This window comes from Microchirus variegatus, assembly GCF_963457635.1.
Source record: "Microchirus variegatus genome assembly, chromosome: 17".
Lineage (NCBI taxonomy): Eukaryota > Metazoa > Chordata > Actinopteri > Pleuronectiformes > Soleidae > Microchirus > Microchirus variegatus.
The window spans coordinates 21,104,486-21,128,861 of NC_139818.1; the positions used below are offsets into that span (position 1 = coordinate 21,104,486).

Below are 24,376 nucleotides of genomic sequence, written 5' to 3' on the forward strand. Positions count from 1 at the left end.
ATAATGCTTGCATAATAAGTTTTTAAAGTCTTCTAAAAGTGTCTTATTTCAATGATTAATAGCCTCAATTGTGTTTTCTAGTGATGTGATCCGCTCTAGTGTTACCTTTATTAAAGATTATTATTGTTATCTTGATTTATACATTCATTGTTCCAGTGTCTGAGAATCCTATTCATGTGAGTCACAATGGCCTACAGCTAAACGGCTTTTATAATCATAGTTTTTTTTGTATTGTGACGTCATAATGCTGTATATTGTGAAGTTCACAGGTGATAATGGCCGTGGTATCACAGAGTACTACACCAGGGGGGTCGCTAAACATGTAGTGGGAAAAAAGTCAAATTTTTAGGGGGGAAAGGCAGTCGAAGGTCATGATATTCCATCGTGATAGCCCAATAATATTTGTGACAATATGTCCCAGAATTTCCATGTAAAAGTGTTTATTTTGAAAGGGAATGATATACCGGAAGCATAGATCACGATAAAAAACATTTGTGATGCAAAATGAATCTGTAAATGAAAGACAAATCATGCAAAAATAATTATAACCATATAACCGTGATGTCATAGTGTAGGATAACGGCAGCAAAACTATTCTATAGTAAAATGTCACACTGTCATGGGAGTAGCAATGAATATGACCTCATAATGCCATGTACCATGATGTCATAATGGTATTTTGTCTAAACGTACTCCACAGTTCACAATTATCCCCAACATAAACCATGATTTTATATGATCTTATAACTTCTACCTCCTCTGTATTTACTGAAAACTCAAATTGAGCATCATAAGTCTTGTGTTTCTTTCACTGTGGTGACTTCGCTTCCAGCTCCGCCTCAAACACGTGAAGCGCCTGTTTAGACTGGCCTCGCGCGCTGCTGCGGTGTCAGACAGCAACAGAGGAGGGGAAGAGGTGTTACTGCAGTTAGTGCACTTTTATTACCCCGCAGTGAAAGTTGCCCTTGTTTTTGCTGGGAGTGTGATTGTGTACGCTCCCGCTCAGATTGCCCAACATGGCCCTGTACCGAGCTGCCCTCTCATCTAACTAAACTCATTGTGTTCATCGTCTGAGTCACAGGTTGTTAGAGTGTAATAATCGGGTGCAGTGACGGTGATTTAAAGTTGCTTTTGTCAGGACCGATGTGTGGTCCGCTGTGTTTTAAGAAGCAAAAGCCTCAATATCAATCAGGTTGCAGTGACACTGGCCCCATCTGATACTCCCACTGTTCCCTCTGAAGCATCACTTCATCAAACTGTATTGAAATAACCTCAAACAGGAATGCAAGATAAGGATATTTATCAAACAAACAAAACTGATTAAAAGGGATCACGGTCAGCGTCCAACAAAAATATCTGTTTCCCGTGAATCTGGAACAAAGACGAGTCTGAGTTTATTTATCAAACAAACATACAAGAAGGATTGTTGTGTAACTGTAGTACATATGCCAGGCCTGTGAGTGGCGCTGTAACGTTACACTAAAAACAGAAAAGAAGGGCCATAAAAGATGCTTTTCAGAAATTACATAACCAAGCTTAAAAATATAATTTTATGACGAGAGTCTATGGTAAAGATTGTTGCGCCCCAAAGAAACAGGAAATGCGCCACATGACCGCTCATTCGTTGTAAACATTACATTTAAATGCAGATTACACACAACACTCGCGGTCTGTATAATGTCAAGCTAGTTTATTTAAATGTTCATGTTTCTGTAAAATGATTTTATGTGATTCCTGTCTTCGTCATGTGAGACAGGTCACCCTAGCGCCCTCTATTGACCGGCCGCCACTCTAAAATAGCAACGGAAAGTCTGGAGGCCAAGTTGGCCAGTAGCGTAGCTTACATTAGCAATAAATGACAACTTAGCAGTTGTTAGCTTCACAAAATTGGACAAAACTGTCCTCATTTTCCCAGCCATAAAATCCACAATGGTCATTTTGGCCTGTTTTGCTGCAAGGAATAGACTGAGAGTGATATTTAATCCTTTCATTGTTGGCTTGGCTCCACATTGTAGTCCACTGCGGTTTTGTGTGTGTGTGTGTGTGTGTGCTGCAACACAATTAAAAACGAGGTGAGCGCCAGGATTGAGTGTCAGGGACACTGTTCAGGAATGTCGACGTCCACACCGGGGACTTTTCACGTCCTCCACAGAGCGAGGGGGGGCAGATTCAATAGATGTGTGGCAATCTTTAATTTTTCCTGATCAAATATTTGTCATGTCGAAAAAGTGTGCCCACAAACTCTATGAGCACATGATTGTGTAAACACAGGCGTCACAAAGCCCTTTTTCCCCCCATAGCCTGCAGGCACTGTTTCTGCTCCGTGAGCCACTCCCAAGAGCTGGGGAGGAGGCTCTGTGCTAGGGAGGGGCCCTGACTCCCCCACGCTCAAGCCCACACAGGTGAACTCGTGTTGGGGTGGAATGCAGCAAGGAGGAGGGGTTGACACACAGAGGTGTGGAGTTTTTAAACTTCCAACAGGGTGGGGGGGGGGGGAGTTACAGGTACAGGTACAGGAAGGGAGTTAACCCTCTCACTCACCTGCACGGGGAAGGGGAAAGTGTGTGTGTGTGTGCGTGTGTGTGCGTGCACAAGAGTCAGTGGAGGATCAAGTCTCAACACACACACTCAGATTCACTCAGTCGCTCTGAGTCTCTGTGTCATTCATATCTCTCTGCTTAAAACACACACACACACAGAGGCTGGTGGTGCAGGAGGGGAAGCAAAGGATAGGGGGGAAAAAAAAGACGCTGGAAGTTTGTCCGTTTTTGAACTTTGAACTTGGACGCCAGGACGTTTTCTTGTCAGCAGGTGGATACAAACTTCCCCCCCTTTAAAATTTAAGCAAAAGGATTTAGTGTTTCTTTCTTTTTTTTCTTCTTTTTGATTTGCTCCTGGACTTTTGGACTTGGCCTGGGTGAGAGCGCAGTGAGAGGTTTGTTCAATCGCTAATCTCCTTTTTATCCAGTCATACGTTTCCTCAGGCGACACTGTTTGCAATGCCCTTCACCTGAAGAGTCATAAGGAAATTAAATGTTCTGCTTATGTGGAGCAGGTGAAGTTGCTATAGCGTGTGTGCATTATGTAACTTGATATTTCATGTAGTTGTAGACGTGCGTAAAGGAGTTTGTGCAGATTTGGATTCAGTTGTTGTTTACATCCAATTTTCATGCTTATACTGTTTGTTTTTAAAGTGGAATAGCGATACACAGTGACTTCAATGAGGGACATGGACATTATGGCCCAAAGAATGTGACAAAACAATAACTAAAGTGTTGAAATCAGCCAATTTAACAAATGCTAAGCAGTCACATCAGATTTTTAAGACATTTAAGTCAAATAAAAAAACATAATTTTGGTTTTTAAACATATTCACAGCTAGAGAATCGGAAACGATTTAAAAAAAAAAAAAAAAAAAAAGTGACATAAAATATTCAATATAAAGCAATTATGTGTGTTATATAAGACTGAAACGTAATTGCCCACTATTCTAAAGGTTGTTAATCATTTTTAGTGTTTTTTTTCTCTCCTCTGTATCAGTAAACTGAATATCGATAGTTTTTAAGCAAAACATTTGAACAAAAACATTTAGAAATGCAATTTTGAGGTTTGGGAAACACTTATTTTTTTTGATATTTTGATTAATTGATAATGATAGTAGCTAGTCCAGTGTTTGCATTGTGCATATTGACAGACGTATGCACACACGTCCCAGTGTATCACTACTTCAAAGCTGTGTTGAACTTGACCCCCCCCCCCCACCCCTCAGACCCTGTTATTACCCCCTAAATGATGATGTCATGAGAGGGTCAGGTTCACGCCCAGCAGTGGTATGTTCACCTGGCAGTCGTGAGTTTGTCTGAACTCAAGATAAAGTCGTCTTTTGCTTCTGAATCTTCGTCTGGACGTTTAGATCTTAAATGACTCAGATCTATTTTCAGTCTCTCCCAGGCTGTAATTTGTGTCTCTCTGCACGTCGACGGCCTCATTAACGCCTTCAGTTTCATCACGAGCTCAAAGTGTGCTCTGTTGGAGAATAGGAGCTGCTCTGTTTTGCTCTATTCCTTTTTTTTTTTTTTGTCTTCTGACCCCTCCTGGTCAGTGATTTATGTGACATCTCATGGCACACACACACACACACACACACACACACACACACACACACACACACACACACACACACACACACACACACACACACACACACACACACCTGTAGTGAGCTGGATCTCACAGTGCAGTGTTATGGTGCCTTTTCCCATGTGTTTTCCAGCCCGTGTTTTCTAACTTGGACAGGGTCACTCTCTCTCTCGCCTCGAGGAGAAATTCCTTTGCCCGCGCTTGTAAATCTCTCCCGCAGCACAAATCATCATTTCTCTTGCGTTGGCACTGCCCACACAGATTACGACTGAGCCGCATACCGCTGTGCCCTTTGTTCACCTCCCACCTCTCCTCGCCGCCTATCGGAGATATTATTTCCCTTTTTGTCAGATTGTCGTCCGTCCAAACATTCCAGCATGAAATTATTATTTTGAAGAGTCCAAACAACAACACGCTGCCATGACTATTGCCAGGTCCCGCCCTGTATTAGTCTCTTCCTGTTGTGATTCCTCTATCTCTATTTGTATCGTGTCTCGACTGGCTCGTGACAACGACTTTAATAGGTTGTTGCACCTAATTTACAAACTATTTAGGAGATAAATCTTCATCAGGGATGGGGTTATATACAGTTTTATGGCACTTTGGGATGTAAAGCACTCGCGTTACGATGTACAGTTCCAGTCATTTATTTTAAAGAAGGTTTTTAAAGCAGATTAAGATGTTAAAAGTTTCGAAAATGTATCTTTTTGATTTGTGCGTTTAACTTAAATAAATCACATCCAACTTTTATTTACACCCCCGAAAATGTTTTAAAAGAGACTATTTCTTCTCTAAAGCGACAGCATTTAAAGCTGCAGTACGTGACAGCTAGGAAAACGAAGCTCCTCCCACAAAACAAGGACACACTCATCCTTTATTCTGACACGTGTTTATTACGTTTGTCGCACTCGCGTAGGCAGTTGCGACTTTTCCACCGACTTTTTCACATACGTGTAGCTACTTAATAGAACGGCCAATGGGAGGCGCCCTCTCTCTGTGAGCTGCACTCTGATTGGTCAGAGTGTCCTGTCATGGATTCTGTCAATGAAGTCTCTTGATTTACATGACGCTGAATGGGTCACTGCAGAATTATTGATGAGAAACGACAAAACTTTTTCACCTAATCCAGATTTAAATTGGATTCAAGTTCACGGAACCTTTACTTTAACTGGAACAGATGGAATTCGCAGTGATAGCTTTCAAAATATCAAAACCAAAGCACAGCAGGAACCTTACAAAATCTGTGATTCATACTATTGGTAAACATATCCTTTTAAATCTGAGCATCGTAAGGACATTTACATTTGTTTTAAAGTTATTTTTTGTCTGAGTCCAGTGTTGTCTGAGAGAGAGGAACAGTCCGCCCGTTCGCTTTTCAACCAGTCTCAGTTTACAGCTCCACTTCAAAGTGGAAGGTAAAGGGAGTGTCCTCCTCGTCTCTGCACCACGGCCAAAAGAAAGTACAGGTGGTTCAAGTTACATGCGTGGCGAGAACCAAAACCTCTAACTGTGTTAAATGTGTGTTTATATATATATATATATATAGTGTAGACATGATGTATGTGAACGTGAGCGTGTGTTTTGTCTGTTACAAAGGAAGGAGATGGGGAGATGGACGTTACATCTCTCGGTGGGGCTCGGGCTTCTGGCCGTCCTGTTGACGTCCTGTTATGCCGAAGGTGAGCAAGTTAATAGTTTTTGTAGTTTTTAGACATTAGATATTTAGTATATTTTGAATGCTGAATGCATCTGCTGTTTAAAGACTCTTAAAATGAACAATCTTCTGTATACTTTGTGCAATATCTCTGTTCATTCCGGGTTGTTTACTTGACAAAGATCACAGCATTTATTTTTACTTTCCTCCAGCTGCTGCTTTCCCTTCTGTAGAATGTGTTTTGGTGTTACCACAGGTATTCTCGCTATGTTTCATGCCTTTGATTATCTTCTTTGTTGGCTTTTCCCTCAGAGAACTACTGCTTTGCTGCCAGGACTTTGACCTGCTCCGAGTGCCTGCAGGCCGGAGAAGGATGTGCCTACTGTCCTGATGAGGTGAGAGCAGAAAACCAGTTACCAGCTACGTTCTGAAGACGTGCCACTATTTTTAGCATTTTAAGTCCAGCATAGAACATATAATTTCACTCACAGCATCTTTAACATCTAAATAAATCAGCTAACGATTGAAAAATCTTTTTTTAAAGATTAAAGCAAATCACATGAATCAAACGTTCTGTTTGCACAGACCTTTCATGGTCCTCGCTGTGACCTGCGCATCAATATACTCGCCCATGGCTGCATGGCTGCATCTGTGATCACCGCTCAAAGCAGTATGAAGACCATTGAGGTAAGACTCCGTTGCTCCGTAGACCCAAATCTCCCTCGTTCTGTGGCCAGATCTTTACTTTCCTCCCCGTGGCTCCTCTTGCTGCTCAGGCTCAAATGATCAACACGGCGCTTCAGCAGTCTCAGGTGTCACCGCAGATGATGTCCATGAGCTTCCTGCCAGGAGAGGAGAAGATGGTGGACGTGGATGTCTTTGCCCCAACCAAAGGTCCTCTGGATCTCTACATTCTTATGGACTTCTCCAACTCCATGGCTGACGATTTGGACAACTTGAAGAAGATGGGCAGCCAGCTTGGTGAGCAGCTCTTTGAATTTATTTGAGTATGTATGTATATATGTATATAATGTCTATACTAATGAGACTTTTTTTATGTTTTTATGCATAGCTTCGGTGGTGGGAACGCTGTCTGATGACTACACCATCGGCTTTGGCAAGTTTGTGGACAAAGTGGTTGAGCCGCAGACCGACATGAGACCCGCGAAGTAAGAGAGAGAAAATGTGACGCAACGTGAACACAGCGCTGAAGACGTCAAAACACAAATGTCTCTCTTTCCTCCTTCACTTGTCAGACTCAAAACGCCGTGGCCAAACAGCGACCCTCCGTTCGCGTTCCAAAATGCCATCAAGCTGACGGGCAACGTGAATGAGTTCACCAGTAAGCTGAAGAAGGAGAATATCTCCGGGAACCTGGATGCTCCTGAAGGCGGGTTTGATGCCATATTGCAGGCTGCTGTGTGCAAGGTAAGGAGTTCACTCAGGGTTGGACATTTATTTACATGTCGTGAGTCCGTTCCAGTGGCAGTTGCTGGTCTTTGAAACAGGGGAAGCTCATTTCAGTGGTCAATATTAGACGATGCACCACTGAATATTGCATCGGTTCATCCATAGTCATCTGTTCTGATCACTGCGTTTGTTATCGTTGCTAAAGGAAATAGGTGAGGGAGCCTCAGGTTTATGGATGTCGAGACTTTAATGTGTATTTCAACAGCGTCTCGAGGGATTCCTACCAATTTCCACTATTTTCTTCTCTTTGTAAACGTGATGTTTTGTTGATGCCTGTTTCCCCCTGTACAAGGACTTTTTCCTCACTAAAGTCCAAGGACAGAGACTGTCACTTGCTGTACAGACTGTAAAGACCGTCAAGGCTTGACCAATTGAGCAATCGCAATCATTTCTTTGACCTAAATGTCCTTATTCTGCGGCCTCCTGTTTTATTTGCTTTCGCCCCACAGGAGGAGATCGGTTGGCGAAAGCACAGCACCCACCTCCTGGTTTTCTCCACTGAGTCGGCCTTCCACTACGAGGCTGACGGCGTCAACGTGCTGGCCGGCATCCTGAAACGCAACGACAAGGCCTGCCATCTGGACGGAAAAGGCAAATACACGCATGATAAACTTCAGGACTACCCTTCCATACCCACACTGATTGATATTCTGGGCGAAAACAACATCATCCCCATCTTTGCCGTCACCAACCACTCTTACACGTACTACCAGGTGAGTTATTCTGTTTTTTCTTAATCCACGCTATGCTTTAGTTTCAGTCAAAAAGTAATGTGATTATTTTGTCTTGTTTTTGTTTTGTGTAGAAACTTAAAGAGTATTTCCCCATTGCTGAGGTTGGCCTGCTGCAAGAGGACTCCTCCAACATCCTGCAGGTCATGTCGAGTGCCTTCAAGGTAGAACATCACTTCGCCCAATCTTTCTTTCCTTTTTTTTTTTTTAAGAGTCAAATGGCTGCAATCAGATGTCTTTTGTCTGATGTCCTCATGTGTGCTTTCAGAGCATCCGTTCTAAGATGAGCATCCGTGCAGTGGACAGACCAAAGGCATTTGAGGCTCAGTTCTTGTCCACCAGTGGAGCAATCGCAGAGCACAATGACTTTGATTTCAAGCCAGGAGCAGTAGTAAGAGCTAAAATGACACACGAACGACTCACTAAACTCATAGTCCATACTTTATATACATGCTATATTCTACATTTTAATGTTTGTTTGTTTCCAAGGGCAAGTTCAAGATGCGTCTCAAAGCCCAGAGGATGCTCGACGGGAAGTCTGTGTGTAAGACGAGTGCGGATGAAAACCAAGGGTTGATGAAGATAAAGCCCACGACTTTTAGCGCCGCCTTAAGCGTGAACGCCTCGGTTTTGTGTCCAACCTGCGCATGTGAGAAGGTATACGCACATAGACACACACACACGCACACATTTGTTCCTCGGTGCTTCTCAAAGTCTAGTTCTTTCCTCATAATGCAGATCCTTCCCAGTCAGAACGCCTTCATAGCAACATATAGCTATTACAGCTAAAGTTCTTCTGTATTTAGCTGAGTATTAATGTTATCTGATACTGGTAGTCCAAATTTGGCTTTTGGAAGCACCAATTTACCTCCAAATGTCTCTGCAAGACGAAATTAATGTCTTTTTTTTATATATAAATCTGTCCCCCAGTATGCATCTATTAAATCACCCAGATGCCATGGCAACGGAGACCTGGTTTGTGGGAAGTGTCGCTGTTACGATGGATGGTGAGACCATACATACATACATACATTTGTGAAAGTACACTACCGTTGAAAAGTTTGGGGTCACTTAGAAATGTCCTTATTTTTGAAGGAAAAGCATTTTTTTAATGAATATAACATTAAATGAATCATAAATACACTCTATACATTGTTAATGTGGTAAACGACTATTCTAGCTGCAAACATCTGGTTTTTAATGGAATATGTACATAGGTGTATAGAGGCCCATTTCCAGTGTTCTAATGGTACATTGTGTTTGCTAATCGCGTTAGAAGGCTATTCGATGATTAGAAAACACTTGAAAATCCTTGTGCACAGCTGAAAACAGTTTTTCTATATTTTCTGACTATATTTTCTAGTCATTTTGCAACTCTTTTGATGAATAAAAGTGTGACTTAATGGAAAACACAAAATAATTGTATAGGTGACCCCAAACCTTTGAACGGTAGTGTATCTGAGGCAAAAGTGACACCAGTGCCTGTGTTGTAATGTTGTTTAAAGACCTCTCGTCTCAACCCTCTTCTTCCTCCATGTGTCTCCTTTCAGGCTGAGTACGTACTGTAACTGCTCGGCGGGCTCCTCAGCTCTGGACACCAGCCACTGCCTCGGCCCGGACATGACGGAGCCTTGTTCAGGCCGCGGAGACTGCCTCGAGTGTGGGACGTGCATGTGCTACAACCCGGAGCAGTTTGAAGGGCCCTACTGTCAGTACGACAAGACCCAGTGTCAAAGATTTGGAGGCTTCCTCTGCAACGGTGCGGGAAAAAAATAATTGTGATTGTTGAATTGGGAGGACACACAGAGTTAATGCAGTGAAATCCTTTCCCTTTTCTCCCCCATCAGACCGTGGCTCTTGCATTATGGGTCGCTGTGCGTGCACAGAAGGCTGGGAGGGAAATGCCTGCGAGTGTCCCAAGAGCAACGAGACGTGCCTGGACGACAAGGGGGTGAGTTTGACTATATTAGAAAATATAGTCAAGACAATGACAAGATTAGAAATAATCTTTTTTATTCCAAATAATAACTGTTTTCAGCTGTGCTAGCATCATTGTACAAGGGTTTTCAAGTGTTTTCTAATCATCCAATAGCCTTCTAACGCGATTAGCAAACACAATGTACCATTAGAACACTGGAAATGGTCCTCTATACACCTATGTGCATATTCCTTTAAAAACCAGACGTTTGCAGCTAGAATAGTCGTTTACCACATGTTTCTGATTCATTTAATGTTATATTCATTGAGAAAGTGCTTCACCTTCAAAAATAAGGACATTTCTAAGTGAACCAAAAATTTGAACCTTACCAGTCATACATATGGAAACACTGATTCCTTTGATTCCTGTAATTATGTTCTTCTTTTCTTGTATTTGTGCCTGTCGTTTGAAAAAAAAAATGTCAGTGAGTTAGACAAGTGACAAAATGGATAAAAGATTAAATTAAAAAGGTATACATAATGTACACCTTTTGCTATAGATGGGTCAAATGAGCAGGGAAAGTCCATGAAAAAATGTCAAATGTGTCACAAATTGCATAGCTGACATTATACATTTACAGATTGTGAGAATTCAGAGTTCAGAAATACATCTCGTGTCACCTTGTGTCTCATCGTGTCTTTGATTGTGTCACTCTCTCTCAGGGGATCTGCAACGACCGAGGTGTGTGCGAATGTGGCCGCTGCAAGTGTCACGGCCTTGGCATGGACATGAGCGCAACTTGTGAGCCCAACTTTGAGGTGCGTGGATGGGAAAGTTTAACACACTGAAAGCTGGCCCCTAGGGCAACTTATAAAAGTCTATGTATATATATTTATATATGTATATTTTTGATTGCCTATGGTCAGAAAACTACAGTAACCATCGTTGAAAAAGCTAATGCCATTCCCTTGTGTGTTTACTGAATAGGCCCAGCTGGGCACGTGCGAGGCCACGAGAGAATGCGTGCAGTGTCGAGCCTGGAAGACGGGGAAGAAGACCGAGGACGAGTGCGCCAAGTGCCCGTTCAAAATTGTCATGGTGGACGAACTCAAAGACCGTAAGCACGAGTGATCTGTCAGGTGATGAGTTGTGATGCCAGGAACGGCGCTGTAATAATATTACACGTGTGTCTGTTTTGTTTTTAGGGGAGTTGGTGCGTGATTCGTGCAGCTTCCGTGACGAGGACAACGACTGCACGTACTACTACACCGCGGAAAACCCCAAAGATCCAAAGGAAGGAATCTTGGAGCTTCAGGTTCTGGAAAAGAGAGGTGAGATACAGCATAAAATGATAACATTAAACAATTAATCGATTATGAATCGACTACTAAATTAATCGTCAACTATTTTGATTATCGATTAAATTTTTTTCATGATTTAAACATGATCTCTGATTGTTTTAGCTTCTTAAATATAAATATTTTCTTTGTTTCTTTGCTCCATATCACAAATAAATCATTCAAACTGAATCATTTTGGTTTGTGGACAAAACAAGACATTCGAGAACGTCGTCAAACACTGATCAACGTTTTTTTTAGCATGTTATGACATTTTATGGACCAAACGATAAGTCATGAAAATTATCGTCAGATTCTTCGATTATGAAAATAATGGTTATTTGCAGCTCTTGTGACATTTATTCTATTGGGTCCTTGAATTTGAGGGAATTGGCCCTGGAAAGTCCTTGAATTTGAACCCTGCATTTTACGTGACATGAAAAATCCTTTTACAGCCTGGATTACAGAACTTTGGGAAACAAAACAGACGTGATTGTCGTTGAGATTAAATCATTGCATTTCTGACATGAAATCCTCTTCCCTCAGATTGTCCCCCTGCCAGCCTCCTGTGGTTGCTCCCTCTCCTCCTGTTCCTGTTGTTGCTGCTCGCACTTCTGCTGCTCTGCTGCTGGAAATACTGCGGATGCTGTAAAAGCTGCTGCCAGGTGCAGACACGTTTCTTGCGTTTTATAAATGCTTGATAGGAAATGAAGCCACCCTTTTATTCATCTTTGGGGTCTTTTCTTGTAAAACAGAGCTGCCTTGCCCTGCTGCCCTGCTGTCGCAGAGGTAAGACATTCAACTCAACAGTGTTGCTTCAAATCCTTCGTTTTTCTCACGTGGGATCACAGTGAATATAACTCATGTTGTGCTCTGTACAGGTCGCATGGTCGGGTTCAAGGAGGATGAGTATTTGCTCCGTCAGTCTCTGCTCACCTCGGACCACCTGGACACGCCCATGGTGAGGACCGGCCCACCGAAAGGGACTGATGTGGTTCGCTGGAAGGTCACGGATAATGTTCACCGAGGACCAAATCACCCCCAGGCTCTGATAAAGCCTAATCCTAAAGAAAGCAGTGAGTCCTAAATTATACAGATTTTCTTAAAACTTTGCGGGAGTGTGGTGCAATTGAGGAACCCATTAAGTTTTGAAGAAGGTCCTCAGATTACTTATATCTATGATCGGTTATATTTTGTTGCAGATTCAGATAATAATCTGGATTTTAGTATTTGTGGAGGCATTGATCACCCCAACCGGCCTAGGCACGTGGCTGCACGTCTTTGATAATCATGTATGTTGTGATTTGGTGCTAAACAGGTAAAATGTGATTTGATTTGATCAGAAACTATTTGCAATAGTTTTTTTTGTGTGTTATTGATCCATTCGTCCATATTAACAACATAATATTAATATTAGAAAGAAGACACTTCTGTACCTCCTGTAGACCACGCTCTGCTGCAAAGAAGGAAGGAAGGAAAAGAGATTTGGACAATATACAATTACACATAAACATCTCCTCACCCGTCGTCTCTTAGAAGGAGCTTAGGACAATGAGCCTTGATCCCATAAGTAATTGTGGATGATTTTGCTAAAAGGTTTTAAATTATTTACACTCTGTTTTCTCCTCTTTTTTTGTCTTTTTTTAAAATGTATAGTCCAGTTCCCTGTCTCCCTGCGGCTGAACAGGTTGTTCTCCGAGAACTTGTCTCGCCCGGAATCCAGAGACGCAGAGCAACTTCGCAAGGAAGTGGCCGATAACGTGAGTGTGTTTTTTTTTGTTAAATGTACAGTAAAAAGTCACAAAAGAGTGTCACAGACTGTGTTGTATTTATTGTATTTCTTCCATCCAGCTCAATGAGGTGTACAAACAGATCCCCGGTGTGCAGAAAGTACAAAAGACAGCTTTCAGGTGAGATGTGTCAAATGTCCAAATGTCATCACGTTTGCACTGAACTGTGTACAATGATCTTAACGTGGAAACATCTGTTTTGGTTGTTGACAGATTGCAGAGAAATGCGGGAAAAAGGTAAAACTCCTTAAAAAAACAAGTCAACAAAGAATTGATTTCCTCTTAAAGAATCAAAAGTGAGATATTTTCTTTGCCGCTCTTTCAGGCAGGACTACACCATCATGGACACCGTGCTGTCTGCTCCTCGCAGCACTTATCCCGACATCGTCAAACTCACAGAGAAAAATGTGCAGTCCGGAAACTTCCACGACCTCAAAGTGGTGCCTGGCTACTACACAGTGGCCACAGACAGAGGTGTGTGTTTGCTGTTTGTACACGGTGTGTGTGTGTGTGTGTGTTTAGTGCGCGTGAATAAATAAAGAATGTTCCTCATTCGTGTGCTTTTTCCGCAGAGGCCGCGGGCGCCATCGAGTTCCAGGAAAACGTGGAGTCCGTGGACGTCCACGTGCCGCTCTTCGCCAAGGACGAGGACGACGACAAGAAGCAGCTGCTGGTGGAGGCCGTGGACGTGCCGCTGGGCATCGCCGAGATCGGGAAACGCTTGGTCAACATCACCATCATCAAAGAGCACGGTGAGAAATCTCAGACTTTAGACGATTCGCACTCCAAAATAACAAACATGATCGTACGTTCGGATCACACCATTTGATTCCCGTCTCTTTCTCTTTCTCCCCAGCCACCAATGTGTTCTCGTTCCTCCAGCCGGCGTACACGTACAGCCGCCAGGACGGAGTGGCCAACATTCCGATCAGCAGAGAGATCATCGAGGACGGACGCACACAGGTCACGTACCGCTCACGCGACCTCACAGCCAAGGACAAAAAGGTGAGAGGATCGTTCCATTGTCTTTTCGTACAGATCATATTTTACCTTTTGAAATCCATTGTGTAATAGTTAGGGTTTAATGATAGTATTTGAATAGACTACCCATAAGTATGTTTGTATAACGGCTTTCTACAAGGGCCTTACTTTCCTGCCATATTGCATAATTCTATAGCGGATATACTGTGCGTTTTCGTGTGTTAAAGCAGAAGAACAACATCTTTTGTTGCATGTGAAGGCCACCGTAGATCCCTGTTCCAATCGGCAGTCTGACATTTTAAGCTGTAGCACATGTTGGCATGGTTACGCCCACGCTGACTGAATGTCACTGCCAATGTGCCTACTATTGGGTTTTCTATGTACCCTACCGTTCAAAAGTTTACGGTCACCTATACAATGTTTTGGTGTTTTCCATTAAAAGTCACACTTTTATTCATCAAATCAGTGTAGATGCTGATAATGGCAGCTTTTGTTCTTCCTCTGCATTACAGGACTATATGGCTGTGGAAGGAGACCTGTCTTATGGTCCAGGTGAGACCCAGAAGATCGTTCCCGTTCGGCTGCTGGAGCTGAATGAGAGAGACGGCCTCCTGGAAGACAAACAGGTCAAGCAGTTCGTCATGGACCTCAGTAACCCGCGACAGGGCGCCAAACTGGGACGCTACCCCAGGACGACTGTCACTATTGCAGACCAACCAGGTGAGAGGATGCGAGATGCTTCACGTCAACGTCTCACATGAAGGTTTCTTCTCTTCCTTCTCTTGCTAATGTCTTATTTCATCCAGATCCCAGTGTGGTGATGTTCAAAAAGGCCACACAGAACTTCGGCACCTCTGACCCCAACTACATCATACCCGTGGTTCGTACTCGAAACCCAGACAGCCCTGCCACGGTGAAATGGCGCACGAGGAAGGCGCAGCGCTTCGACCTCTCCGGCCCTCTGAAGTTTGGTCCTGGAGAAACCGAGAAGAACATCGTGATCGACCCCAAAGCTCATCCTGGCCCAATCCATCCCGAGACTTTCCAAGTGGAGCTGTTTGACCCCAGTGGTAACACATCTATTGGAGACAGGAAGACGACCATCATCAACGTCACAGACGGAGGTGAGGTTCAGAACAAGATGCAGTGAAATCTGCGTTGATTTTCTGGTTTCATCATCTGACTTTTTGTCCGTCTTGTAGCTCCCAAATCTCCTGAGAGTTCCCAGCTTCTGAACAAGGGCTTCGTCGTCCCGAAAACCAGCTCACCAGGTGGTCTCCTGCTCGCTCCAGGAAACCCTAAAGCCAAAGCGACTGGACCCAGAAACATACGTCTCAACTGGGAGCCACCACCTGGTAACCCCTTGGGATACAAGGTAAATCAAAGCTTTAACTTCTATGAATCTATCTTGTTTAAAAATTTAAAAGAAGATGTGTAGTTGTTTTTTTGTTTTTTTAATGTTGTTGTCTTCATGTGTTGTAGGTTAAGTACTGGATCTATGGCGACCCAGAGAAAGAAGCTACGGTCTTAGATGTGAAGACGCCTCAAGCCGACTTGACAGACCTGTATCCCTACTGTGACTACGAGATGCGAGTGAGCGCCTACAACGCAATGGGCGACGGTTACAACACTGACATGATCCCTTGTCAGACCCTGGAGGATGGTAATTACTGCGCAAATGATGCATCCTATTTTTTTTAAATCACACTTTTTGTCAAATTTGTCACACTCAAAATCTAATCTTTGTTTGTTTTTGGGCTGTTGTTTAACCAGCTGTGTAAAAAGGCTTGTTGGGAAAACAGCTGCTGTAGATAATGTGTTTTAGAGTCAGCTGTTACATAAATGTTGGTAGATTTATGTTACAACATTATGTTACATGCATTATCTGGGCATATAGGCAAAGAAAACACCAAACTTTTGCTTAATAACCATTTTAATTGAGTTACAGTTTAGTTATAAAGGCAAAATACCAAAAGTTAAACCTATATTTTCCATTTTATTCAGTTACTATAGGCAAATACTGGCTATACTGTCAGCTATTTATTCAAAATACTCAGTAAACATTGGTGATCTAAATGAAATGTTCTCCATTTGCCTCCAGCTCCTGGTGAACCTGGACGTTTGGCCTTCAACGTCATCAGTCCGACTGTCACTCAGGTCAGCTGGGCCGAGCCGGCCGAGACCAACGGCAACATCACAGCCTACGAAGTCATCTACACGCCCATCAGTGACGAAATGAGTACGTGAAAAAAAAAAAGTCCCAAACATTAAGTTGCGTTATGAAATGTCCTCCACGCCCTAAAATTCTATTTCATCCTCTTGTCTTCAGAGCCAGTCGGCGCCGCCAAGAAAGTAAAGATCGACAACCCCAAGAAACGAATGCTGTTGATTGAGAACCTGCAGAACGGTCAGATCTACCAGTACAAGGTTCGCGCCAAGAACAACGTGGGCTGGGGTCCCTTCAGAGACGCCACCATCAATCTGGCGTCGCAGCCGACCAGGCCTCTGTCCAGTAAGTCAGCGACATAAAAAACATCTCCACAACTGAGCTTTCATTTTTTTCCCCCGAAAAAGAGATTTAGAATTTCTCTCTGTGTGTGTCCCCAGTTCCCATCATCCCTGACATCCCGATAGTGGATGCAGAGGCGGGAGATGAGTACGACAGCTTCCTGATGTACAGTAATGAGGTGCTGAAATCTCCCAGTGGCTCCAAGACACCCAGCGTCTCTGGTGATGGTGGGTACCGAGAACCAAAAACTGTATACTTTAATGTGTTGTTTGGTTGTTGTGGTTTTTTTTTTGGCTTGAAATGCAAGTGATTTTCCAGAGTGTACACTACCGTTCAAAAGTTTGGGGTCACCTATACAATTTGTTTTGTGTTTTCCATTAAAAGTCACACGTTTATTCATCAAAAGAGTTGCAAAATGAATAGAAAATATAGTCAAGACATTGACAACACTAGAAATAATGATTTTTATTTAAAATAATAACTGTATTCAGCTGTGCTAACATAATTGCACAAGGGTTTTTTAATCATCCAATAGCCTTCTAGCGTGGTAAGCATTTGCAGCGAGAATAGTCGTTTACCACACTAACAATGTATAGAGTGTATTTCTGATTTTCCTTCAAAAATAAGGACATTTCTAAGTGACCCCAAACTTTTGAACGGTATTGTACTCCATGGCTGTTATTTCACTCCCGACTCCTCACAGAACTCACAATCCATCCTGCTTTTTAAAGCTATGCTTACATGGACACACATAATCGTAATAAATATACAAACACACGCTAATCTAATTTAAATGCTCTGGTCAGAAATGGCCTATTAATTCTAATCAAGGAGGCGGGTTTATGGCAATCATGATTCCAATTGGTGTTCATGTAAACTGCTCATGACTTACTACTTTTTCTGTTTTCACGCGTCTGCCCAGAAACATGGCAGGAACAGCAGAGACTTTAAAAGAAATCCGCTTGGTTGCATAATAAATTAAGTATTTATCAAGTATTGTTTGAAGAACACAATGTAGTTCCGTTTTATTTAAAAAAAAAGAACTAATAAACAGAAATGAAAGAAAGAGTCGCTTAGGGAGCAGGGACGAGAAATCGATGCTTCACAGTGAGGATAAATATCAGAGGGCGAGCAGCAGCAGCAGCAGCAATAATGGCTCCGCTTCATCTCTTCCATCTGGAGGAGGAATTTATCTCGCGGGCGACGCCCCAAGCAGGCAGCAGAAAATCTGCCAGATCAGTGCTGTATAATCACAAACCGCATGAGCCCTCACCTCAGTAAATCTGCTCTGACTTGCTCCACGCTGCTCCATGTTTTGTGTTTCGCTGCTCTCCACCAGGACCAATCATTCTGGCATTCTGTGATGTGAATATACTGTGTGTGTATATTGTGTCATCGGATGTCACATGAAAATGTGTTAAAGGGATAGTTCAGGGGGTCAGGGACACAAGGAAAAAGCACTTAACTAAAAGCTCACCTTTATAGAAAACAAAAGTTTGTTCACCGCTAACGTTTGTGCACCAAATTCCATGGAGAAAATCTGCATGAGCTGCCGACCGACTGCTTTTCATACGTTTATCTACCAAATATAAATCTGACTAAGACATTTCAAACACATAGGTCACAAATTACGGCATCAACGACGCGCTTCCATGACGACTGACCGGAAAAAGACGCGCGTGACGTCATGTTAACGTGACACCGGATTGTTAAAATGAGTCTCTAAAGTAACGCTAAACTTTAACTTTACTTACGCTGGTTATTTGTAGCGTTGCGCCTTTCATTTAATAAACAGACCGCTCCAGTTCCACTGTAGGCGCGCTAACTGGCGCTAAAAGGAGCTAACGCAGCTAACGGAGCTAACTTGTAAACGGTGCCTGGACTCCGGTGTCGCGGCACGTAAAACATGACGTCATGCGCGTCTTTTTCCGGTCAGTCGTCTTGCAAGCGTGTTGTGTGTGTTAACACTCGTTTACCTATTGCACAGTACTAATAAAAACAGATTTTCTCTATGGACTTTGGTGCAGGAAGAGTAAGTGGTCTGGTTTCTTTAGGTGAGCTATTTTTTAAGCAGCTAAAATGTGTTTTTCCCACCACACCTGAACTACCCCCTTTAATGAACAGTTAAAAGGCGGGGGGGGGGATACAAATTCATACTCCTTGCTTCTACCCTATGACCTTAAATACAAGGCTGGAATTATGTCAAGTTGGTGGGGTCCAACCTAGATCTCCGTCAGGTGTCGTGGAAAAGGCAGGTGGACGTCATCGCCAGTCGTCTCAGCACAGACACAGAGACGAGTACAGATGAGGGCCCCTACCGCAGCCGCGCCCAAACACCCCTGCCAGGTGAAGACCACTCCATCAGACCCACAGACAGACAGACAGACAGCATGCCAGCTATTATGCACGGCAAACAATTTGTGTAGTCGTTCCATGTCGGGCTTGCGTTCTTGTCCCCTTTGTCGGAGCTGGCATCTATCCCATCTCTGCTCCAGCCGCCTGCCCAGAGAGGAGCACTGGCATCAACTGCCCCACCTCCAGTTGATGATCGGGGTCTGTCCTCTCTCCATCCCACTGAGGAGGTGTTGATCTAGTTGGCTTTTTTTCACTGTGCGGCTGTAGAGCAATAAAGGCTTTGTTTGTGGTTTATGGTTTGTTTCCATCGTCCGACCTAAAGAGACATTTAGCAGAGTTTTTTGACCAGTGGAAGATGATTTTTCCAGGAGCAGCAGCAGTTTAGATGGACATTTTGGAATAATACTGCAGAAATATGCAGTTATATCCACATTAAATGACACAAACAAACCTCCACAACTGCTGAATTAGTTCCCATGAAATCTTAAAAAGAAACCTTTTCATACAAGTTCTAGAAGATGGTGAAGCCTCTACTGTAGATGGTGCTCATTTGCTAACTGCTGTAACCTGTAGGACTGGAGCTGCAGGTCAAAGGTGAATTTGCTGGTGCTTCCTCCCTCAAGGCCCCCGGTTGAGCCTGGTTTTGGGTGCTTCATAGATCGGTCTTGTTTCATCGGTGTCAGGAAACCCTTTTCCAGGTTCTCAGGTCGGTTGACTCTTCTGGATCTCTCCCCCCTGCTTTGCTTATCCACAGATTACATGATGAACGGGAAGTGGGAGCAGAACTTCCTTTTCCCCGGGGGTTCGGGGATGCGCAACCTGTCGGCGTCCTCCTCTCCCATGTCCACGCTGAGCTCTAACTACAGAGGCGGCGGCGGCAGCTCCTTCACCACAGAAACGTCCAGCACCTACTTGACCGGACCAGGTGAGAAGAACTCCAAGAGCAGTCAGAAACAATATGAGCCAAAACACCAACATGTCTTGTTTATCTCTTGTAGGCGGCACTCACACTCGCATGATCGGCGGCGGAGTACAAACAACGGACGTGATCATGAGGAAGCGCTCGGAGAACCGGGGTTACACCGACGAAAACATCCGCGACTCCATCGTCATGGGAGATCTGTCGACCAAGTTCCCAGATCTGGGTATGATGTGGTGTTTTATTCCCAAAGTCAGCGTAACTAAGGATTTAGTCTGTGTCTCTTGTGAATGAAATGCTTTTATTTTAAAGAGCAGAGTTTTTAGATGCATGAGGCCGACAGCTTGGGTCTATAGCAGGGTTGGGGCTGTTGGCTGCAAAGCTTATCCATACAGACTTTGCAGAAGCTATCCTGACTATCGCTGTTTTCTCCCTCTTTTATTTCACTCTCCACCGGACCTTCCCCACCTCCTCCTCCTACTCCACTGCCACTTCCATCCTTCTCTTTGCCCGTCTTCCTCCTCCTCCTCCTCCTCCTTGTTCTTCCTTGTTGCTCAATGCGCCATCAGGTGGGTTCGGCTACACTGGGATGCAGAGCAACTCTCAGAGCCAGTTCAGCTACAGCCTGTCTCAGGGTGTCTCCAGGGCCCGGACCCCGTCTTCAGATGTCAACGAAGCCTTATATAATCTGGACAGGGTGCTTCACGGTAAGTCTGCTGCGTACGAGCATGAAGGCACTGGGTGTGTCCGCTGGGTGTGATATCATCTTCATTCCTGCTTCTTTGATACTTGGATAGTTTGTCTCGACTTGTTAATAAGACTGTGAATAAAGAGGGACGACGTGTCTCCACTTTCTTCTACTGTCCATCTGCCTCAGGATGTGACTTATCCAGGCAGCCATCCACCAGGGGGCATTGACATGTTTTGGTCTCACTTTTTGGCAAGCTTTTTTAAGTGGCTAAAATATGTTTTTTCCACCACACCTGAACTACTACCCTCTAATGTACAGTTAAAAGGTGGGGGTAAAAAACTTGTTTGCCTCCTTGCTTCTACCCTATGACCTTAAATACATGGCTGGAATCATTGACATGTTAGGGTCTCACTTTTTGGCAAGCTGTCATTTTGTCTTATCCTAATACAGAGCCTCTGTTATCAGCCACGTCAAACCAGAAATGTTTTACATCACTCGCAGCCTCTTTCTGAAGCGTTTTATGATGTTATACAATTGTTTAGTACTTTCCACGTACACTTTAGTCGTCTTTCAAGTTTTTGGCGGAACAGTAACGTGACATTTATACTTAACTACAGTTCACCTACAGTATATAGACCAAAACAAAGACCTTAATGGCACATGTTTTGTTTTTTTGGCTCGCGTAGTTCTCATAAATTTATCAGAAATCCTCCTTCCAGCACCAAACAGCAAAGGGAGGGGCTAACATGGAGCATTTAGTAGCTAAAGATGATGGTGGAGACCAAATCAGAGGTAAAGGATGATTCATTCACCTCCATGTCACCTGTGTTCATAGAATATCGGTGTAGCTTCTTAGTAAGTCACTGAATCAGTGGTAACTGGATTTCTTGAAGACGTTAAACCTCTGAAAAACCCTTTTTTTGGGAGAGAGGATGTCGGTCAAAAGATCTTCAAACCTCAACTACAAAGATGTTTCCAGGAAATAAAGTCATCTCTACACGTTTACTTAATATCTGTCTCCGTCACACATCAGACGCCCGACTCTCTCCTGGTGTCCCTGACACCCCCAGCAGACTGGTCTTCTCTGCTCTGGGCCCCACTGCGCTCAAAGTCAGCTGGCAGGAGCCGCACTGTGAGAAAGACATCCTTGGCTACTGTGTCCTCTATCAGCTGCTCAACGGAGGTAAAATGAATTCAGCAATACAAGGAACCACATGCCTGACTCTCCGTAGTTTTGTTTAAAGCTAAACAACTCTCTCGCGTCCTCTCTTGCAGGTGATATGAAGCGCATCAATATAACAAACCCGGCTGAGAACTCTGTGATCATCCAGGACCTGCTGCCAAACCACTCCTATCTATTTAAGGTGAAGGCTCAGAGTCAGGAGGGCTGGGGTCCAGAGAGAGAGGGAGTCATCACCATTGAGTCAGCCGTTGACCCCAAGAGTCCTCTCAGTCCGATGCCAGGTACTGATGTTGTTAATCGTTTTTTTTTTTTTGGTTTAACCGACAGAAACGGTGAACATGGGTGAGTCTTGACGCTGCTGCTCTTATCTTCTTTCACGCTAAAGGTTCACCGTTTACTCTGAGCACGCCCAGCGCTCCAGGCCCCCTGGTCTTCACCGCCTTAAGCCCCGATTCGCTGCAGCTCAGCTGGGAGAAGCCGCGCAAACCCAACGGAGACATCCTGGGCTACGTGGTCACCTGTGAACAGCTGCACGGCGGAGGTGAGAACATCACAACGTTGCGTTACCGCACTCTCCTTCCCATTCTTGGAATGTTCTGAACGTTTTCTCGTTTTTCTCCAAGGCGACGTACGTTCCTTCCAGGTGAACGGCGACAGCTCCGAGACCAGCCTCACCGTCCCCAACCTGACGGAGAACGTTCCCTACAAGTTCAAAGTCCAGGCTCGGACCACGCAGGGCTTCGGCCCAGAGAGGGAGGGCATCATCACCATCGAGTCTCAGGATGGAGGTAAAAAAATTTAGTTTACCCATAAATCTGAATAAGCTACTGGCAACGAGGCAAGATTACAGGAAGTCATGATACATTACATTTTCTGTTGCCTGTGCAGATACTCGAGCAAAACTTGTCTTGGGTTGAATATATACCATTTTTGCCTGATGTTGCCATCAGTGGTTCATCTCCTGGGTACCGTGAATCCAGTAAATTTGATGAAAAATCGACTTTAAGATGTAAAAACCCCAAATTTTGCACTGGGGGTGATATTTTGAGGTCAAGTTAACATGAAAAACACCCTTAAGATTTAAACCAAGAAATTCTACAATCATTTTCTAATAGAAAATGTATTTAATTGTATTGTCAGATCTTCATGGGATACCAGAATTTATAGCAATTTGACGTGATCCTGAACCTCTGTCGTCATGTTACTGCAGATTTTCTATCAAATTATCACATTTTACTACAAACAGTTCACTCTATATGTGCATGTCTGTCCTTCACCGCCCCCTGCAGGCGCGTTGTCTCAGTACAACAACCAATCCATGAGCAGAAGAGAGGTTTTCCACCTGCCAACGGACGTCAGCACGCGGACCAACATCTCCCACACCATGCTCAACGACCCTTTCTACTCAGGTAACCGCAAATATCACAATAACTCGTTGTCGTCCAGTGACGAACGAAGACGTTAACGTGTCCTGTGGTCGTCTCTCGCAGAGGGGATGATGATGACCACGCAGCACACGGAGACCAGCGGCATGGTGACTCGCCAAATCACCAAGGAAGTGGTCCAGAGGGAAGTGCTCGGAGGAACCACGGTCACGAAGAAGATGTTTTACGAGTCATAAGATGTAGTAATTTAAATCGCCCGAACAAACAAACAAACAAACAAACAAACGTGTCGTGATGAGACGCTGTAAATAAGACAAGAGGAGGTCGGGGTTTTTTTCCCCACGTCTGTTACAAACTTGGCGTCCACAGACGTGACGTTTCTATGACTTCCGACGTTTTTCCTCTTTCTCGTTTCTTTCGTTTTAAAGTGTTAAGACTTCAGTCCCTCTGTTGGTTTAGATCTGGTAACACACACACACACACACACACTGGGGCTTTGAATAGGCCAGCACAGGTCAGTAATCTGACTGTGGCTCAATAATCCAAAGTGACCTTTCCCCCATCTTTGTTTATTTCAAGGTTAAACCCAAATTTCAGGCCGCGTTCTGTCACGTGTTTGCAGGAAGTTGTTTTTTTAAAGTTAAAAGCTCATCCACGCGGTCCAATCCTGAGAGCAGTGAGGTGACGTATTTGTTCATATTTGTTTATATTAAGCTTTCTCCAAGTATATTTAATTCCTTTTTTTTATATATATATATATAAAAATTTAAACCAAATGTAGAGATGTATTCCTGCAAACACACTTTTATTGGTGGGGGACACTCGACTTGCTCTAACATGACAAATGGTTTGTACTCAACACGTGTCTTTTTTTACGCTGCATGGCCTTTGTATTTTTATTTTATTTCTGGATAGATTTAACACTTCAACGAGATCTCGGTGTTTTTAGAGGAGCGGTTGTGGACAGACGGAAAGATTGTATTTGCATAAATGCATGACCTACTGTGTTCTCTGGGCTTATAGTTTGTGTCGAAAATGCTTTTTGTCACTGAAACATGTCGAGAGGATTTTCTTTTTTTAAGGAAATAAAGTTACAGATGGATCAACTATTTTTCACCAAAACCAGAAAATATTTTTATACTTTAAAACACCAGCATGTTGGATCTAGTGGCATCTAGGGATTAAGGTACATATTACTGGTTTGTCTTTTATGTTGTGTTTCACTTAAAGGAGACATATTATGCAAAATCAGCTTTTAAATCATTTAAATCCTTATATTTGGGAATCTGGAGTGTGAAAAAAGATGACTCCCT

General features: G+C 43.5%; 1 protein-coding gene across 1 annotated transcript; it reads left to right on the forward strand.

Moving 5' to 3' along the window:
* The first annotated feature begins 2,733 nt into the window (after positions 1 to 2,733).
* itgb4 (integrin, beta 4) lies at positions 2,734 to 24,174 on the forward strand. Its single transcript, XM_083903985.1, has 42 exons — positions 2,734 to 2,935; positions 5,737 to 5,819; positions 6,107 to 6,189; positions 6,380 to 6,481; positions 6,571 to 6,775; positions 6,867 to 6,963; positions 7,051 to 7,222; positions 7,714 to 7,977; positions 8,070 to 8,159; positions 8,264 to 8,386; positions 8,485 to 8,652; positions 8,926 to 9,002; positions 9,546 to 9,754; positions 9,843 to 9,946; positions 10,636 to 10,731; positions 10,901 to 11,030; positions 11,119 to 11,244; positions 11,797 to 11,915; positions 12,006 to 12,039; positions 12,132 to 12,326; positions 12,907 to 13,010; positions 13,102 to 13,160; positions 13,254 to 13,277; positions 13,366 to 13,514; positions 13,613 to 13,792; positions 13,897 to 14,045; positions 14,534 to 14,741; positions 14,828 to 15,145; positions 15,224 to 15,396; positions 15,504 to 15,684; positions 16,123 to 16,260; positions 16,351 to 16,533; positions 16,629 to 16,757; positions 19,640 to 19,810; positions 19,884 to 20,030; positions 20,374 to 20,511; positions 21,529 to 21,678; positions 21,771 to 21,959; positions 22,064 to 22,219; positions 22,302 to 22,466; positions 22,968 to 23,087; positions 23,169 to 24,174. The coding sequence occupies exons 2-42, from the start codon at positions 5,744 to 5,746 to the stop codon at positions 23,297 to 23,299; spliced, it is 5,832 nt and encodes a 1,943-aa protein (XP_083760111.1). The 5' UTR covers positions 2,734 to 2,935; positions 5,737 to 5,743; the 3' UTR covers positions 23,300 to 24,174.
* The last annotated feature ends 202 nt before the right edge of the window (positions 24,175 to 24,376 follow it).

Bases quoted from the DNA above. Each gene is read 5' to 3' on its own strand.
- itgb4 (XM_083903985.1), top strand. From the start codon at position 5,744: ATGGGGAGATGGACGTTACATCTCTCGGTGGGGCTCGGGCTTCTGGCC. The intron at 6,482-6,570 runs GTAAGACTCCGT...CTTGCTGCTCAG, and splicing joins GCAGTATGAAGACCATTGAG to GCTCAAATGATCAACACGGC. The intron at 15,685-16,122 runs GTAATTACTGCG...ATTTGCCTCCAG, and splicing joins TTGTCAGACCCTGGAGGATG to CTCCTGGTGAACCTGGACGT.